The following is a 19,480-nucleotide window of genomic DNA, read 5'->3' on the forward strand; positions in this document are numbered from 1 at the left end:
TGCAGTCGCTCCTTTGCTTATTGGATTTACCTGAGAAAAGAGTGGGTGGTCTTGTCTGACTGAGCCTCGAGCAGACTGTGTTTACAGCTGTCATTTGGATCAGTCAGAGGTCAGATAGCCCCCCTGATCCAAAGAAATCAACAAGAAAAAAAAAATAAGTGAGCAGCCTGGGTAGTGAATCCTCGGGGCAGAGACACATTGAACCAACAGGGGAGAGGAATGTGTGTGATGCCTTTCACAGACACTGAATCATCCAACAAATGCGCAGGTAATGACTCACGCTTCCCACTCCAGGTCCTTCACAAGACACTGTCACCATGCCACCCATCAGCATCATGGTTAACTTTTCACAAACCTTTTGTACCCCTTGAAGTTCTCCCATGTGCTTCTGCTAAACATTATAAATCAGGAAGTATGATAAACACACTTTATTTGTCCATCCAATGAAGCTTCATCTCTTGATGGTCATGAGAGCGTTACAACAAAAGACTTCCTGTAGCGTAACAATGATGAAGACTCGAGCGCAACCATGCATCAGTCAAGCTTTTGTCTGGCTCTGTGTTTGGGAAGCGATGACACACCTGAACTCACCCGCGCACACATAAGCAATCCTAAATACACTGAGTTGAGTTTAATAAACGGTAGACGGACTGTGTTTTTTTTCCCCTCATAAGTCAAATTTGAACTCTATAATTGCAACATTTCACCTAATAACTATGGCTTTCACCACACAATTTTGACTTTTGATTTAAAAATTCTGAGTTTTTGAAATCTGGAAATCATGACTTTTCTCAATCGTTGTGATTTCTGCCTCATAATTATGACCGTCCCTTTCATAATCTTGGATTTTTTTTTTATTTCACAACTATCAATCTTCTTTCAAAATTATGACTTGACTGTGTATCTCATAAAGAGGGCTTTTCATCTGTTTTTATCTGAAAAGCTATGACTTCACATCTCATATATACATCTTGTAATTTTAACTTCACTGGGATTATTTTCAAAATCAAGGCTACATGCTCTGGTGTTCTTTGTTGTTTTACTGGTGGATATTGGCTTCCATAATATTTATCCTTGCATTAAAACCTTCAATGTTAAATTCATCAGAGATTATTCATGATGATCATGTTACCCTGCAGGCTGCTCCTTTGAGTATCTCCCCATAAAATAAGAATATAATAATTTTATGGGTTTAATGACAGATTGTCATCTGGGTTTAAAACAACAGCTCTGTCTAGATGCAGGAGTGGCTTTAGTTCAGCCTTGCTGATGATTGGAGCGACACTGATCCCCTCTGAATGGAGACGTGCTGAGCGCAGCTGACCGAGGAGGTGAAGGTGGAGAGGAGGAGGAGGAGAAGGAGGAGCAAAGAGCATCTGGTAGCGAGTGGCCGCTGTTGTTGTCGACAGTTCATGAGTTCACGATGGGCTTTTTAACAGCTTCCTGGGGTTTGGATGTGTTTATCGTTTGGTCTCTTCTGTCCACGTTAATCAACGCGAACCAGATTATCACCCCGGATGTTAACCCCATCAGCACCGGTAAATACACAGCAGGAGTCAGGGTCCAGAACTTGTGAAGTAATGTGGATTTGTGTTTAATTGTGATTCTTTCTGTAAGAATAATTTGTTGATACATTATTGGAAGCTGGAAGAGGTTTTGTGAGCTCTCCAAATCCACAACTAGAGTGCACACGTCTGGCTTGGTTTCATTCCATTGCATCTAAAAAATGTTCCACTTTATTCAACTCATCAATGTATGTTATTACTGGAAATATGCTTGATTTTTGTGTCTAAATGTCCATGCGTATGAAAAAATCATTCATCACAACAGTGGCTTTGCTACGGAAGTTTTGTTGGTAGTATTTTGCCAGCATTAATCCATCAAACGGGGATGAATTATTTCACCTATTTTGTGTCTGAGTAAACAAATAAATTGGAAACAGATTAATTCTAAAATCTCAGTATTGACTGAATGCATTCAGAAGTACATGCCCTATTTTGTTTCAGCTTGAGGTTTAAAGCCCAGTTTAATGGGCTTTAGGATTTATTTTGTTTGTGTCCAAGATTTCATGACGGTAGCCATTAGTTATGTGGCCCTGAATAATCCAGAATTTGAGTAATGGTGTGTTAGAAGTTAATTGATTAACAAATGGATTTTGTTAGACTTTTACATGATGCAAAACTCTAAACTTTAAACTGAAACTTTGTGCTCAAGTTTTTTCCTGTCAACATATAATGGTCTTGTTTTGTGTGTTTACCCGCTGTGATCTTATCGACACCTCGTCTAGCTGTCACACACACTCTGACAGACACACACACACACACACACACACACACACACACACACACACACACACACACACACACACACACTCAAAAAAACCTGTCATCAAGGCACTAGCATTCTGTTACCATAGCAACGACAGTAGAGGTACAGTAAATGAGCGTCTGTGTTGTCTTTCAGGGCTTCGTGTAAAGGAGCAGTCACAGATTGTTGCCCAGCACAATAGACTGCGTAGCCGAGTCAAGCCGATGGCAGCTAACATGCAAAAAATGGTTTGTGGCATCTATTGTCTCTTTTTAATCTGGCTGTGGGAGAATGTATGAATGCTGTCCACTTAAGGAGTTGAACATAGTGTGTGTGCTGACAGGCTGCACTGGAGGTGGAGGACCGTCGACACTGCAGATAGCGACTAGTTTCTGACGTTTTTTCATACAGAAAGTTTACTGGCTTTTATTGTTGAACTCTTTGCCTCTACTGGAAGAGCAAGATGGCTTTTGAAATCAAATGCATTTCAGTACTGGACAGGGAAAAACAATAATGTTGGTAGTCAGGATAAGGAAATAGGTTGAAACCTGGATAAAAACACAAGCGTGTTTTGTACAAGTGTACTTTAGAACCCCAAAATCTCCTGGGAAGATGTCAGCGTAGGTCATCTTTTACTGCAATCTCATGTAAAGGTTACATTTATTTCAATGTAATAACCACAATGCCTAAAATATATATATATATATATATATATATATATATATATATATATATATATATATATATATATATATATATATATGTATATATTCATTTTTCATGAATAAAAAGTTGCCTTCACCTGTAACTGCTGATATTTCTGATAATTTTGGGACATAAAAGCTCAACTTTGTGTCTCTTTTGATAATCAAACAAAGACATGGCTATCAGTGATTAATGGCTGCATTGTCTGCCTCTGGAGTACTGCTGGTTTCAATAGTGTGAAATGGTGTTAGTGCTGCACTGTGCACAATTTGTTCTGCTCTGCTGCCAGCTGCGCGGCAGTGTGGACAGTTAGAGTGGAGTCCAAATCAATTAACCATGTTGAGTCATGTGAGAGTCTCACAATGAATTGACCCTGATTAATCCAGATGAATTTGATTTTTAAAGCAGATTACAATCAAGCTAAATATTGTCATGTGATTGTTGTTGTTTTTTTTTAAGGTTTAGCATTTTTCCTGTACTGTTTATTGATATTTGACCAAAAAAAAAACATCTGCAGGTAAAAAAAAAAAATCAACACCACATACTTTTAAAGAATTTCTTCACTTCTGACATTCTTCCCTCACACTTATCTGCTTTTTTCATCTCCACTTCATTTCACAAAACCCCTTGAGCAAAACATATTGCGTCTGTCTGTCTCAAACTGCTTCACCATTTAATTTGCAAATGTTGCATTTAAAGGGAGAGCAGAGTCAAGGTGGATTAGTCCATCAAATTTGAATTGCAGGAAATAATAGATATAGCAAATACAGATGTTTAGTCCATATTTATAAGTAGATGATAGATTATTTCGTTATCTTTAATTTGGAAGGAAAAGAGAGGAAAAATACTTAATCTAAAAAGAAACATGAAATTCATGATACAACCCCCAAACAATATGACCTATGACACAGAACCAAAACACATAAACTCTCTGATGATTAAATTTACCTCACTTTCACCCTTGCACACTCAGGACCATGGGAGCTACAATGTTAAGTTTTGTCCAGAAGGGGATGCTAAACATTGTGAGAACAATTTTCTATGTCAATAAATGTATATTGAAGTATTTCCAAAAGAAGCATATATTTGCCAGATTTTGGTTTGACTTCCACTTCTGCCAAAATGAGGCATCTGGCCAGAGGCTACAGAGAGAAATGACAAATTTTTCATGGTTATTTATAGCAGAGAGGGCAGGAATAAAGCCAACTATAGTCGACAAGGAGTCTGGGGTGATTCTCTTGACAGCTTTAAATAATCAAATGAGTGACTAGAAATGAGAAGAAATGTTTCCGTTTTAACAAACACTTCCTGAAACATTGTCTGAAATTCAGATAGTAGTTTTTTTGGAGAACTGAAAAATGAATTTCTCTGCTCTCTGAGGTTGCTAGGTACTTCTCATTATTATGGTGTCGAAGATCTCACACCTGTGCAGAGAGATGCATGTTTGAAACGTGAGGAGACATATTTGTACGATTTTGAGTTGACGAGTGTTTCTTGGAACCAGATTGATCTTAGCCATTTTTATTGGCTGATATTTGCCTATCATAAATATATGAGTGTGTATCAGTGTTACCACTTCTATTCTCCAAAATACACCAAAATACAATTACTTTGAACAGACCATAATGCAGTAAAAGGTGTACAGGTAATTTTTGAGTTCATGTTATCACACTGTATGTCCAGCAGAGTGCATTCTCATAGCATCGTTCACATTATTGGAGGAAGTGGCCAAAGCTGTGGTTGTGACAGCCCTCCCGCTAAAGCGTCAAAACTTAAAACCTGCACAAACATGAAATTTATCAACGCAACAGAAGCCATCGTGTTGTGAGCTGTGATAACAGTGTTACCATGTTAGAGGGCTCAGTGGCAACGGGCTGATAACTCCAGCCCTCAGATATAAAGAAATGTGTTAACTGTTTTCAAAATATCAGTCCGCAAATTCCAGTATCGATCACTAGATTTTGGTGGAATACAGATTGAAAAGTGTTTCGTTGCTGTATTTTCACAGTAGTTTTTCAGTCATGATATAAACATGACAATAAAACATTATATATTTGTCATATCCTTACACAGTCTAAAGAGCCGTCCATACACAAGTATTGGGCCAAAAAAAAAACAACCTTAATCCTGACCATCTTAACACACTAGTTACTTCCAATTGAATTGGCTAAATTGGATTAAAAAAAATAGAACGAGAACTCAATGTGTCTCCTTCAAAAATGCAAACTACACCAAAATACTCGAAGGATTCGTGACCTATCACCAGCGTAAACACAGAGAAACACCTTTCCTCTGTAAAAGTACAAATCATATATATGTAGTGTGACTAGAGGCACATCATTAATTCCACTCATCATTTATCAGCCATCATAGGATGTTGCACAACCCTATAAGCCAAGCTCAAGTAAGATAAATACACAGCTATTATTAATATTAATTTTACCCAGGTTTTTCTAATCCCACTCTTTGCTCAACAGCTGAGCTAAATCCCACCATTATCTCTCTTCATATATTGCTTTGCCCAACAGTAGTTATCTGCACAACTGTCTGGGCTGTGTGTAATGATGGCCAAGAGGTAACGATGGATTACAAAACTTGCGATGCTCTGTTTATCCCCTGGGCGTAATAAGAGGTTTGTAGCAGGGCAAACTGTCACTTTGTCATAGATTACATCCTCACAGCCACCCGTGCAGACTGAACCCCTTTCTTCGACTACTCTTCAGCCTCGGAGAACTGTTCTCTCCTGATAAGGCAGTAATGAGAAAAAGAGGATGTGGATAATCATTCTGCATTCACAACTGGGCTATTACAGGTAATTTCTCTGTGAAAACCCTTGGAGGAGGCTCTGCCGGGCTGAAGAGGCATATTAAAAAGCTTTACTGATAAACCTTAAAAGGCTCAAGGCCTCGGCTGTGTTTGAGAATATCTGAATAAGGCTTCCTTCTTTTTTCCTCTTCTTTTTTTTACATTCACCCGAGACCCAACTACTAAGCATTGTAGGGAGATTGTGTTGAAGTGATTTTAATAGTCCTTTAGGCTTTGCTTTCTGAATGAGATAAAACACCCATATTTCTGCAATAAATGATGCTCCTCCTTTTCTTATCCAATGCATGTCTCTTTTCTTTGAGCTACTGACGTTAAAAAGTATGATGAGGCCATATCAACACTGAGAGACCCAAATTACAGTTCAGCATACTTGCTTTCTATATGGAAATGCTGATCTCTGATTTCATCTGTCTGACGCTTTATTTTAATGTGCTTGGCTGGGAAAAGGCAGATCTGCCGATCTTAAGGGTAAAAATACACCTCTTAATTAGAGTTAACTTAATTACAGTTTATAGCAGTTGTTGATGGTGCCACAAAGAAAGATAAAAAAGAATATGAACACGTTTCTTACCCATGGCTGACTCAACATGACATGCTTTAAAATGAAATGTCTAATGTGACCGATTGCTCAGTGACGTTTGACCCCTCTAGGGGCATCTGAGTGAGAGGATTGCTTGCATGACATCAGAGAGTGGAGTGAGGAATGAACTTTCGGGGGCTCAGCTTTCTCCTCCGCATATCGGTCTCATTCGTCTGACATTTATTTTCTTTAAAAAAAAAAAACACACAAACTATTGAGAACAACATTTTTGATATTTGTTTGGATGGACTGGAAAGTTTACACTGACCCGTTCTCTTATGAGGTCATTGAAGAACAATTTGAGAGACAAATGCAGCGTGCTGTTGCTCTTCCTCGGAGCGAGAGGTAACTAAAGGTCCATACTGTCTGTGATTTGTGAAAAACATGCATGGAAACCAGACTTTTCTTCTTCTTTTTTTAATAAGCCTTCGTAAACCTTGAAAAAGTGAAGTGTTTATACCTCTGCTGCATACAATGACTGCCAGACTGCATTTGTTGGCCCTGCCTTCGACTGGCAGCTTGCCCCAGGTGTTTTCCAGACTGTTGCTCACTATGATTGGCTTTGACCTCTGGAAGGATTAAGTGGGCAAAGAAAATCACTCGTGCACTATTAGGAATGATCTTCGTGCCAGCAAAGAGTCTTTCATCCAGTCTCAATCAGCATCTCCAAAGCACAAATGACTTTTATTTCAGATTAAAAGTGCAGCTCCATGTCTAAGAGACCCAACTAATTTTTTTAACAATGAGATGAGCTCATGGTAAAATGTCTGGTTGGTAATTATTAATGTTATTATTGCCAATGAATCAATTATTCATTGAACTTGAATTATTAAAATGTAAAATTCTAAAGATGGCCTTCAATACTTTGCAAAGAAAGGAAGTAATTAGGGATGTCTGTCGAGTGTCTGCAGGAAAAGTTTGGTCGACTTGATTGGCATGAAGCTGACAGATGACCTGAGACAGTCTTCTTTAAATATGAGTCGTCAAGTCAGATAGAGCTGAATGAGGAATATATTTGAAGATCAAATTGCGGACCCCAAGGAAGCACTGAAAACCTTTGATTTTCTTCAATTAATCTAAATTTAGTTAACATAAGCTAACACAAGGAAAGAAAAAAAATCTCACCACACAACGGAGCAATCTTAAAAATAAAGTTGCTCTTGTTCACATTAACACAGCCTTTATTGTTACTTCACCTCAAACAAACTAGCAGGGTGTCACCCCATGGAAGCCATACACTGGGGACATGAACTAGTGATAGATTTAAACATTTTTAATAATGAAGACCTTTCTGTATTATCTCTGACAAGGAAGTAATGTAAAAAAATTTAGGAAGGGATCGGGAATAAATTTGGTGGGAAGATTGGTAATATTATAAGAGACAGGTGACTATTTTGTGAGGTGTGATCCATGTGAAATTTTAGATTTTGGATGCTGATGATTGTTCAGGGTCAGTGGCATGATATAGCTAATTCCTTATGATATTATTTGTGGAGGGTGGCACGGTGGTGCAGTGGTCAGCACTGTCACCTCACAGCAAGAGGGTTCAGAGTTTGAGTCCCGGCTCCAGCAAGGGATCTTTCTGTGTGGAGTCTGTATGTTCTCCCTGTTCCTGTGTGGGTTCTCTCTGGTACTCCAGCTTCCTCCCACAGTCCAAAGACATCAAGAGGGGACGAGGCTGATTGATACTCCAAATTGACTGTAGGTGTGACTGAGGGTGTGAATGGTTGTCTTTCTATATGTGTTGGACTGGCGACCCATCCAGGGTGAACCCCGCCTCTCGGTCGAAAGCTGCTGCGATAGGCTCCAGCCCCCCGTGCGGGGAAGAATAATAAGCGGAAGAAAATGGATGGATTATTTGTGGACATTTCATGCATGAATTTCCATCAAAATCTTTTAGCAGATATGAAATTAGCTTTGCTTCCAATACCATCTTGATCATATTCTGGTCCTGTAATATATCTGGAATAATGGTCGACAGCTTTGAAACACTGGCAACATTTGATGACATTCGTAAAGGTGATGTGCTTGAATTAAAGGGATTGCCTGAATATTAACCTCCATCGATCACATTACATATTAGGAAGGAAATACATAAAAGGATTTCAGTGTTTTGTTCATATTGTGTATCTATGAAGTGTCCTAAGTGGAGATATGTGCACTCTGAGGGCTTTCATGTTACTGATGGATTATTCTCCAACCTCATCTTCATCTGGCTGCAAACATTGTTTCAGACGCTATCATTCGCCTGCTGTCTTATTTCTGTTCAATGCAAACTTGATTTGTACATTCACTGTCCAGAAACAAAAGATGGATAGCTAGAATGGCAGACCTCAGATACTTTCTAACCTTTACATCTTGAAAAAAATGTGAGCAACTCTTAAAAACAATGTACTGAAATGGCTGCAGGGTAGTCATTAAAGATATTGTTGTCTTTGTTTGTAGGAGTGGGATGAAGAGTTGGCCTCTCTGGCAAAGGAGAGGGCGACGTTGTGCCACACAGGCGACCCCCCTCAACAGCCCCCAGCCTTCAGTCACACTGGCTGGAACACACATCTCTCTGCTCCTGGTGTCTCTTCATTTTCTGACATTATTGATGTTTGGTTTAAAGAGGGAAAGGATTTTCTCTCCTTGAGTGGGCAATGCAGAGAAAACACCACTTGTCATCACTATACACAGGTATCCCGATCAGACAAAAATGATACATATGGCACGTTACATAGAGTATTTGTACAAACCGCTCACAAAGACCTCTATTTTCTGCTGAAAGTACCAATAAAGTGTGTGTGATCTTCGTCTCGTTATAGCTGGTGTGGGCCACCTCCAGGCATGTGGGTTGTGCCAGTCAACTGTGTCAGAGAGAAGGAGACCTACGGGACTTATTTGTCTGTGCATATTACCCTGGGTAACAATTTCACATATCTCACACAAATTTCATCCCATATTCAATTAAACAGTGTGTGAGCAGGATTTTTTTTATTTGACAAAACAGACCGATGAAGAAGTTAGAGTACAGCACATCACGAAAATACCAGCACTTAAAAGAAAAGATGCATTCTCTTCTTTTACTGTGCTCATGCAGTTTAAATGAAAGGGATCCAGCACAGACTGCATTGAAAACATGCAAATCTTCGAAGGACTGAGAACAGTTGTTCTTGAGTAACAGAGTGGACACAAACGGCGTGCAGTGGTCACAGGGGCAAAAACACACTATTTCCTTCACACTGATACAATTATATGGATTGAAAATGATAAACTAGTTGTGTTTAACTAGGTGATGTGAATGTGTTTTGCTACAGGGGTAACTGGGAGGTGAAAGGTCAGCTGGTGTTTCCATATAAACCAGGACTGTCCTGCTCGCTCTGCACCTCGTCTATGTCTGGCTGCTTCAGACTCTGGGACCATGCAGGTGGATTATGTGGTAAGATAATAATGGCACCTTAGAGCTGCCAAAACAAGAAGTTACTTTTATTCAACCAGCAAGTTTTTTTCTTGATTGGAAATGACAACGGCGTCTCCCAGGAGTTCATAATAATAAAAGAGGCATCATTCTGGAAAAAAATATTTTTTAGTTTTTATTTACATTTGAACAAAAAGTAGCATGTCAACAATTATTCATACCCTTTGCAAACTGTCACAGTCAAGGGAAAATCCAAAGTTCAACACATTCCAAATACTCCAAGCTGTTCTAAAGCATCCTAATTATCCTGATTCATTGGGAACAGCTGTTTTGATCAACTCAACAGTTTAAAAATAGTAGCTCTCTGCTGTTGGGGGACATCCATGGCTAAGAAAAAGGAGCTCACTGAGGACCTGTGGCTGCATGTTGTGGCTGTTCACAAGTCAAGACAGGGCTATGAGACCACATTTAAATGTTTTCAAGTTCCAGTGGCTACATTTGAATGTGTTACTAAAAAATACAAGACGTTCCCTTCTGTGGAATATCCCAGAGGACATGGTCACAAGCCAAAAGTGACACCTGTGTTGGCCAGGAGGATAGTAAAAGGTGAAAAAGAATCTAAGGATCACCACCAAGGCCCATCTGTCCATCCATTTTCTACCACTTATCCTGTTTAGGGTAACTGCGGGGGGGGGGGGGTGGAGCCTATCCTGGACGTGTTGCTAGTCCATCACAGGGCCAACACATAAAGACAGACAACCATTCACACTCATAGCCACACCTACAGTCAATTTAGAGTATCAATCAGCCTCGTCCCCTCTTGATGTCTTTGGACTGTGGGAGGAAGCAGGAGTACCAGAGAGAACCCACACAGGAACAGGGAGAACATGCAGACTCCACACAGAAAGATCCTGTGCTGGAGCCGGGGCTCAAACCTTGAACCTTCTTGCTGTGAGGCAACAGTGCTAGCCCCACCACCAAGGCCATCCTGGTGAATCTGGGATCTGCTGGTGGCAACGACTCAAGGCAGACAATCCAACGGACACTGCACACTGCTGGGTTTGTCAGATGCAGAGCAAGGAAGACACCACTTCTCCAGATAAGGCACACAAAAGCCCACTTGGCCTTTGCAAATACTCATCTGGACAAAGAAGAAGACTTCTGGTGTTCTCGCTTATGGTCAGATGTAACAAAACTTGATTTTTGGGCCACAATGATGTATCCTTCATTTGGCTTAAAAAAGAGAAGCCTTCAACCGTAAGGACACCACCCCGACTGTCAGAGAGTTGGAGCTCATCACTAAAGATGAATGGGCAAAAATACCAGTGGAGCCATGCCAAAAGCTGGTCAGTAATTATAGGAAGCCTTGGATTGCTGTCACGGCCAATAGAAGATTTTAGATTGATATTGAGAAGTGTATGAATAATTTTGGACATGCCGCGTTTTATTCAAATGTAAATAAAAGCTGAGAAATATTTTTTTCACAGCGATGCCTCTTGTACATTGTCTTATCTTTGGGGAGACGCCTTTGTCATTGCCTATCAAGAACAAACTTGCTGGTAGAATAAAAGTAACTTCAAATCAAAATTTGCCAGGGTATGAAGAATTTCAGGCTTATATCTATATATTATATTACATCTGTATGTGTGTGTGTGTGTGTGTGTGTGTATGTGTGTGTGTGTGTGTGTGTTTTTAATTCCATACAAACTCTAGTTCATGGACATGAAAGTCTGCTTTTCAAGGGCATTTTTGCAAATTGCTATTGTTGGAACTCCAATCTCTGATATACTATGAATTCTTTGTGCTTTTCTCCTTCTATAAAAATGTAAATTTAACTTGAACTTACCCTGCCCTGCTTCCTACTGCAACGTTGTGCTGTGATCTGTACGTGAGTGATATTTTTTCCCCGTTAAATGCATGTTTTTATCAGAGATTCCAAGGAACCCATGTCGTATGAGCTGTGGTCTGCATGGCCAGCTGAATAAATCATCCTGCAAATGCAAGTGTGACCCGGCGTTTACTGGAAGATTCTGCCAAGGTATCATCAAGAGAGTATTCGAAGTATCACGTGCCTAGTCTGTTTTTTGTGTCTTATCTAATATTCAAAGTGGAGTGATAGTTTTTACAGTGCCGTGTGTATGTTTTACAGTACGTTGCAGTGTGCGGTGTGTACACGGTCATTTCAGAGAAGAAGAATGTTCCTGCTTGTGTGATGTTGGTTATGGTGGTGCTGAGTGTGCAGGTGAATATCCTGTTTCTTCTTCTTCTATCTTCAAAAGTAACATTTACAAATAGGAAAACACAAACTGAGCATATTGACCTGATAGCTGATCCATTCTGTAATTATCTTAATGGAAATCTGTCGAAAACACAGTCACAGCTAATTGTTGAAGGTAGCATCAAAGACATCTTTTCATGACTATGTCAGGATATCAAATGATGAGTTTTATAATATTTCCATGGACTGTGTCTTGTCAGAGAAAGTGCAGTTTCCCTTCCACACTTGTGATGTCACAATAGATGGGGACTGCTTCACTGTCTCTCCAGAGGCTGACACCTACTATGGCGGCAAGAGTCACTGTCAGGTGAGAGGCAGGTGTGTGTGGCCTATTGATGGGCTTAACAACCCGGCATTTAGTCCGTTTTAATCAAACTATGATGTGGAAACAGCATGGACAATTGCAAAAAAAAATGCACACAGACACACACACAAATACAAGCATGCAAAAACAGATTAACACCAATCAGATCTTGATTTGACCCGATTGCAGGACGCAAACCAAAACACAAAGGATTATGGACTATTTGAACACTGCATTGGTTCAGATGTAAACAAAATAATAGGAAACATGACAGAATTGACCTGGACTGCTGCTTAAATCCAATGTTTGCTTGAAGAGTTAATATCTTCCAGCGCTAAATCTCTGTCAAATGACAAAAAGCTCTGTGAGCACATTTCCAGCTCAAGCAAAACAGAATACGAGCCAAATGTATCAATTTCAATTTGATTCGGATGAGTGAAACGGGAGAGCAAGGCAAGCGCCACAGCCATTAGACCTGATATGTATAAATAATCAAGGTTGATTCTACTTGCAGTGTAGCCCCTTTTTCTTTGTCTGATCAACAGGAAAAGGGCGGTGTACTCGCGCAGATCCACAATCAGAAGGTTCAAGACATCTTGGCTTTTTATCTCAGTCACCTAGAGACCAGCAACGAGTTGGCCAACACTGACTTTGAGACACGGAACTTCTGGATCGGTACATTTTATCTATATCCTCCATTTGTGAGGCTAGATGAGATTTCTGTGTTTGGTGACAGTTGGACTACCAAGTGCAAGTAATAAAGATGTTGCAGTGATATAACAGCAAAGATTTTGCTTCACAGGTCTGACATATAAGCCTCTGAAGGATTCATTTCGCTGGGACACGGGAGGGATCCCTAAATTTAGCAGCTTTGCCTTTGGGCAACCTGACAACCAAGGGTAAGAGACGCATTTAATAACATTGCAGACAATTCCAGTATTCTAAAGTAGAGAATTTGGCATTTGTTTTATTTTCACTTTTTGGATGCATACACAGTCTTTTACTCCTTCCCATTCTCCTCCCAGCTTTGGAAACTGTGTGGAGTTGCAGGCATCAAACGCTTTTAACTGGAACGACCAGCGCTGTAAAACACGGAACCGGTACATTTGCCAACATGGTAAGGTTCCTTCCAGCTCAGGTTTAATGAACAAATTGATGGATGAAGTTCTAGAATTGAGCAGAAGTCAGTGCAGCTTCCAACATATTCAGTTGAGCTCCATGATCGTCACCTCATTAGTGGTAATTTTGGTAATTTGACACTCCCAGCAGATGGTACAGTTCTTTTTCTCAGTGCAGAGAGTACATCTGACTCTTGGGTGAATCAGCCATGTGAATGCTTCCCTGCTAATGTATTTGTCCCACACCTGGATGATGTCCGATTCCAGTTATATAATACTGGAGTACTCCATTTTTGATAAAGGATGAGGGAGCTCTACGCTAGTCTGCTGCTTCAACAGGCAGAATAGAATTGAATAGAATGCCTTTATTGTCATTTTTCCAGGTACAATGAGATGCAACGCTGCTCCTTAGGATGTGCACATATAAATAGAAAAATATACATAGACACATGTGGATACATGTGGGAGTGAATAGCAGCTTTAGGTGGTGCTGTGGTGCATCGAGGTGCACAGGCACATTATAGTACCAGATTCAAGGTGGCTGTGTCATTCAACAGATTGAGGTGACATAGCATTTGCAGTGCAAACATGGCAGAACAGTCCTGGTGATAGTGCAAAACATATAGAGGTACTTATACAGTTCAGTCTTCACCCTGAGCTGGTTTTGTGTAGGAGGCTGGCAGATTTGGTGGTGGAAAAGATAGTGCCGGTAATTGTGCGGAGGCACTTCAGTTCCTTAGTACAAGCTTGCGTTGAGCATGGTGACAGCTTTGGGAAAGAAGCTGTCCCTGAGTCTGTTTGTCTTTGCTGGGATGGACCTGGAGCGCCTGCCAGAGGGCAACAGGTTGAATAGGTGGAATGCGGGATGAGTGCTGTCAATGTTGGATGAGTGCAGGAAGGAGAGTGTACTGACGAAAATGTTACACTTTAAGGTTGAACTTCATGCCAAGATGAAGATGATTACTGCAAGCTTTATTTTCTTACCCACAATTGGGTAAAGCCAATATGTTAAACCAGTAGTTGTGGTAGTCAACATAATCGACCACTCCACTGCCTGGGTATTTATCTCTATCTATCCTAGACTAAGTGGTCGGTATTATTTCATTGTAACAGCAAATAATTTTGGGTTTTTCAAAACAAATAGCTTTTTGAATCTTTGATGATGTTTTAAGGTCAACAAAGTAAAAGATGATTGCAAAGCCAGCAGACAGAGAACAAAATCAGCTTTATCCTTCGTTACAGGAACAGAAATCTCTCTACTCACAGAGTGTTGCTCTATTTTAAATATAGAGTATATAGATTGTAATAGCAGTTTGACAGTATGAAGTCTGGGCGAGTGCAAGTGAGCTCAGGTCTTTGTAAGCTCAAGAAACTATTTCTGTGTACTTGAAAGTAGTGGGTGACGTATCGCTTTAATTGTTTTAAAACCACCTACACAGACAAAGATTTATGATCTTAACTTGCCTGCAGTTTTATTTCTTTATGAGTACAAAGAGACACCAAAGATCTATTTTTCTTACATTTACAATATCTCCTTTTCTTACATACAGAATTGGCCTTGTCTATACACCAGCTTTTACCATGACCTTTTATTTCGTGGCTCCTGCTGCTGATAATCACTTCAGGGTGAGGAGTAAAACCTTAAACCACTGTACATTAACAACATACGTATAGTATTGAAATCTCTGTGGGATCCAGCCTTCACATTAAACATGGTACTCTGTCTAAATCAATGGCACTCAGTAGCTGCCATCCAGAGCCTTTGAATCGATCAATATTTGTCAGCTCCACAAAGGCCCACAGTGTTATACACACACATACCACTTACATTGATCGTAAGGAAAGAGATGGGGGCAGATGTTTAGTTTTGCCCAGTTAAGTGTGTCTTTGCAAGTGGATGGTGTATAATCTGGTATTGACCGCTCACAGCCGAATGACTGACCTGCTTTCAATGGCTCAGTGTTGCTAGGATGACATTTTTACAAACTTGAGATCTCTTAATGTCTCCATCTCTGTCGAGTTGAAGAAATCAGGAATATATGTGTGTGTGTGTGTGTGTGTATATGTTTCCACTTGAAATAAAAAGTTAATTTTATTGATGCAACAGAGAAGTTGAAACTTACACCTTTATCTGATCAAAAGCATGCAAAGACCCCAAGCCTTTATTACTGTGTTGTGTTAATTGGTAATTTAGTGGGATTTCAGAGAGCCTGAACGTGAGGAGCCTTCCAATGTGTGTGTGTTTATGTATGTGTGTGTGTTTGTGAGTGTGTGTGTGCGTGTGTGTGTGTGTGTGTGTGGCCATTGAAGACAGAATCAATTTTGATATGTTGTCTTGACAGTGTCACAGTCACATCCAGATAAAAACATTATATGTATTGGTTTCAGACACAACCTTTACCTGTGGTTGCTTTACTATTTCATCCAACATGTAGGCCAGAGGAAGAATTAAGCATACATTAACATTTTGCTATGTGTGTGTGTGCTCAACAGCTGCAGAGCGCATCGCCCAGTGGGATGTTGGCAGGTGAAGTACTGCACATGTTGGCTTTTTGCTCAAAAAACCTTCAGTTCTTTTGTTTTTGATCTTAATTGATTGACATTATGTGCACATGAATCAATGTTACTTAGATTTACTTTGAATAATGTAATATTTAATTTCAGTGATTCATCATTAAATGGTTGTATGTTACTGTCTGCGTTTTTTCCTTCTATGGAGCAGGAACTCTGTGTGTGTGTGTGTGTGTGTGTGTGTGTGTGTGTGTGTGTGTGTGTGTGTGTGTGCGCGCGCGCATGTGTGTGGGTGTGTGCATGTGTGTGTGTAGCAACTTGAATTAGAGAGAAAAATCTTCCATTTGCTGGCGCACATTCATGCTTGACTCTCTTATATTAGCTTATATATTCTCAACCCCCCTGTGACCTGAGAATAGATTTAGTCTGTTAGCAATGACGATGCTTCTGGAGAGAGAGGGCTTGTAAAATTGGTAATAATAGCAAGCTGTCTTCATTTTGTTCTCGTAAAACTGTGGGGACAAAACCAAAAATAGGACAGGAAAAGAATCTGGCAATGAAAACTGTTCCATAATTCTACCAGTATTATTGTTGTCATTGAAACAACACTCACAAATAGTGTGGGCGCATACAGGCAAGATATATGTTAGAACAATCTGTTTATGCCTCAGATGCATCATGATACATATATGTCACTTTTTATGAACCTTGGGGCTGAAGAATTTTCAGTAACTGTTTCAGAGTTTTAGTTCATCAGACAGTTTATGTGTTCAAGTCAACTACTGTTTTGATTCTATAGACTGTTTTATGCTAAATGCAAATTACAGGATTTCCATCCATCCATTTTCTTCTGCTTATTCCTGTTAAGGGTCATGGGTCGCTGGAGCCTATCCCAGCAGCTACGGGTGAGAGGCGGGGTTCACCCTGGACAGGTCACCAGTCCATCACAGGGCCAACACATAGAGACAGACAACCATTCACACTCACAGTCACACCTACAGTCAATTTAGAGTATCAATCAGCCTCGTCCCCTCTTGATGTCTTTGGACTGTGGGAGGAAGCTGGAGTAGCAGAGAGAACCCACACAGGGAGAACATGCAGACTCACACAGAAAGATGCTGTACCTGAGCTGGGACTGGAACCCAGAACTTTGCTGTGAGGTGACAGTGCTGACCACTGCACCACCGTGCCGCCTTACAGGATTTCCATTTTTTTCTTAAATAATCAATTCATTATGCATTGACGATAGAACACGATCATAATATGATACTGAAAAGAAAAGCAAACTCTGAGATTACAAACAAGATTTTTGTGTTTTTGTTCTATGCATTCAGATGTTTTTCAGATGAAAACTGAAAACATTTGTAAGAAGATCCAATGAGCTGGTAAACTGGTTCAGCACCTTGGACAGCAATTCTACTGTCAGTACAGAAAGAATGATAAATGATTAATCAAGGTTGGGACAAAGAACCACAGTGAAAATGATGATGAGTTCCTATTAAATGATGCATGAGCTGTGATTGTGATGCCTTCAGTAGTAAAGGGTGACTGTCAACCTCTCTCTAATAATAATATTCATCACAGAATTGCAGGTGCAGTATTTTTTGACCAGGCATCTGAAATGACATGGAAATTCAAGGACTATAAATGAATTAAATCCTGAAATATTTACATGTATGTACAAAAGAGTAGAGTCAGGCATGAGGAAAAAATAGAACAGGCGAGAATTTTTTTTGAAAATGACTCGTGGAAAATAAAGTCAAAATATCAAGATGAGCATTGAAATACCATTTTGAGAATGAATATCAGCTGATGTCAAAAGACCCTTCATGGAAGAAACAGCTCCCTTGGGAGGTTTTCCAGGCTTGTCCAACCGGGAGGAGGCCTCGGGGCCGACCCAGGACAAGCTGGAGGGATTATATCTCTCGGCTGGCCTGGGAGCGCCTCGGGAAGAGCTGGTGGACGTGACTGGGGAGAGGACAGTTGGCTTCTTTGCTGAGGCTGCTGCCCCTGCGACCCAGACCAACCAGATAAGCGCAGAACGATGACGATATCAGCTGATGAGGTTTAGAATGCTGGCAGCTGGTGGCACGTCATCGGCCTGAAGCCTCCATGAACTCAGTTCCAAAATGATTGCCTTATAGTATCAGTCACACAGCTAAAACCTATGCTCCAAGTGAAACTTTAACATTACATTTACTCTAAACATGTTTTCAGTCTGTACATGTAGACTTTGTTCTTGACATGCAAAATAGACATTTTTGGCATTTATGCTGAATTTATTGTTATATCAATTGAGTGATAACCAAAAAAGAGAACGTTATGGTTAACTCTTTTGTTATCCCTCGCCAGGTATCAAATAACAGTGTGTTTTTTATAACCCCACAGTCAGTATCAAGTGTGGAGTAGTTTGAATGAGTAGTTTTAAAGAAAGTTGCATACAGGAATATCAAAACCAAAGCGATTACCCTGTTTCTAACAGCCATTTTTTGAACAGTTATATGAAAAAAAGATGGTTTAAGGTGCTTACAGTGTTTGTGTTGCTTCCCCACAGCCAGGAGCACTGACGAGCTGTGACTCACCAGCCAGAAACAAAACTTGGTCTGTCTGCATGTGGAGGTCACAAGTCACTGATGCCGGAAAAGAGACAAAACTCATCAAACATTAGGAGTTAGACGTTAGATAGGTTGTATGTTTAACCAACATCAAAACAGAACCACCCTTTGAGATGCAACACATATAAGTTCATTGATTCAGCAATGTCTATTTCAGTTTTTTCTCCCTGTATGGCCAACATCAGGTCACAATTTTTGCGATACCGGTTTATCTGTGTGTGTGTGTGTGTGTGTGTGTGTGTGTGTGTGTGTGTGTGTGTGGTAGATGATGTTCGTGGGAAGAGCAGGTTAAAGGCTACAGCAATGAAGACTGACTAACCTGCGGAGCTGCAGTGAAACACTGCACATGAACCAAACAGAGATGAGGTCAGTTTCAACAGCTGAGAGCAACAAAAGCAAGGCATCACTTCCTTTAGTACAGCAAAGTTGACATTTCATACTAATCTTTTGCAATGTAAGTCCTTGTAAGTTCTTGATTTTAAAAACGGCTGATATCATCCTTTTTCTGTATCTGGCAGCATCACATAGATTCTATATCATCTTGATACAACTCTGAAATAATCTATACTATACTATATCTATAATCTATCCAGTACTGAGTGAGTAAAATGGAAACACTCTTTCTGGACATTTGTGCATTATTCGGAATACAAATTTCCCCAAAATTTAGACATATTTAGTGTCTTTCTTAAGTATTCAAAATGGTCATGGATGCCACGCTGCAAAGTGCTCATTAGAAGGAACTGGGGATCAAATCCCTCCGGTTACTATAGAAATGCTGCTAAAGACCAATGAAAAACAAGTATGTTCAGTGCAAACATGGATCATGTTGAGGA

General features: G+C 40.1%; 1 protein-coding gene across 2 annotated transcripts; it reads left to right on the forward strand.

Moving 5' to 3' along the window:
• The first annotated feature begins 1,377 nt into the window (after nt 1-1,377).
• Nucleotides 1,378-18,687, forward strand: LOC147269432 (C-type lectin domain family 18 member A-like). Of its 2 annotated transcripts, XM_086184790.1 has the most exons (13): nt 1,378-1,538; nt 2,464-2,555; nt 8,864-9,097; nt 9,226-9,323; nt 9,718-9,839; nt 11,749-11,856; nt 11,968-12,060; nt 12,297-12,403; nt 12,946-13,075; nt 13,203-13,299; nt 13,426-13,517; nt 16,012-16,045; nt 16,898-18,687. In XM_086184790.1, the coding sequence occupies exons 1-13, from the start codon at nt 1,424-1,426 to the stop codon at nt 17,037-17,039; spliced, it is 1,464 nt and encodes a 487-aa protein (XP_086040916.1). In that variant the 5' UTR covers nt 1,378-1,423; the 3' UTR covers nt 17,040-18,687. The 2 variants fall into 2 exon arrangements, with proteins under 2 accessions (XP_086040916.1, XP_086040925.1); XM_086184799.1 differs by lacking the exon at nt 2,464-2,555.
• Nucleotides 18,688-19,480: the final 793 nt, after the last annotated feature.

This window comes from Aulostomus chinensis, chromosome 2 (assembly GCF_037954235.1).
Source record: "Aulostomus chinensis isolate RoL2024-O1b breed Wild chromosome 2, RoL_Achi_v1.0, whole genome shotgun sequence".
Lineage (NCBI taxonomy): Eukaryota > Metazoa > Chordata > Actinopteri > Syngnathiformes > Aulostomidae > Aulostomus > Aulostomus chinensis.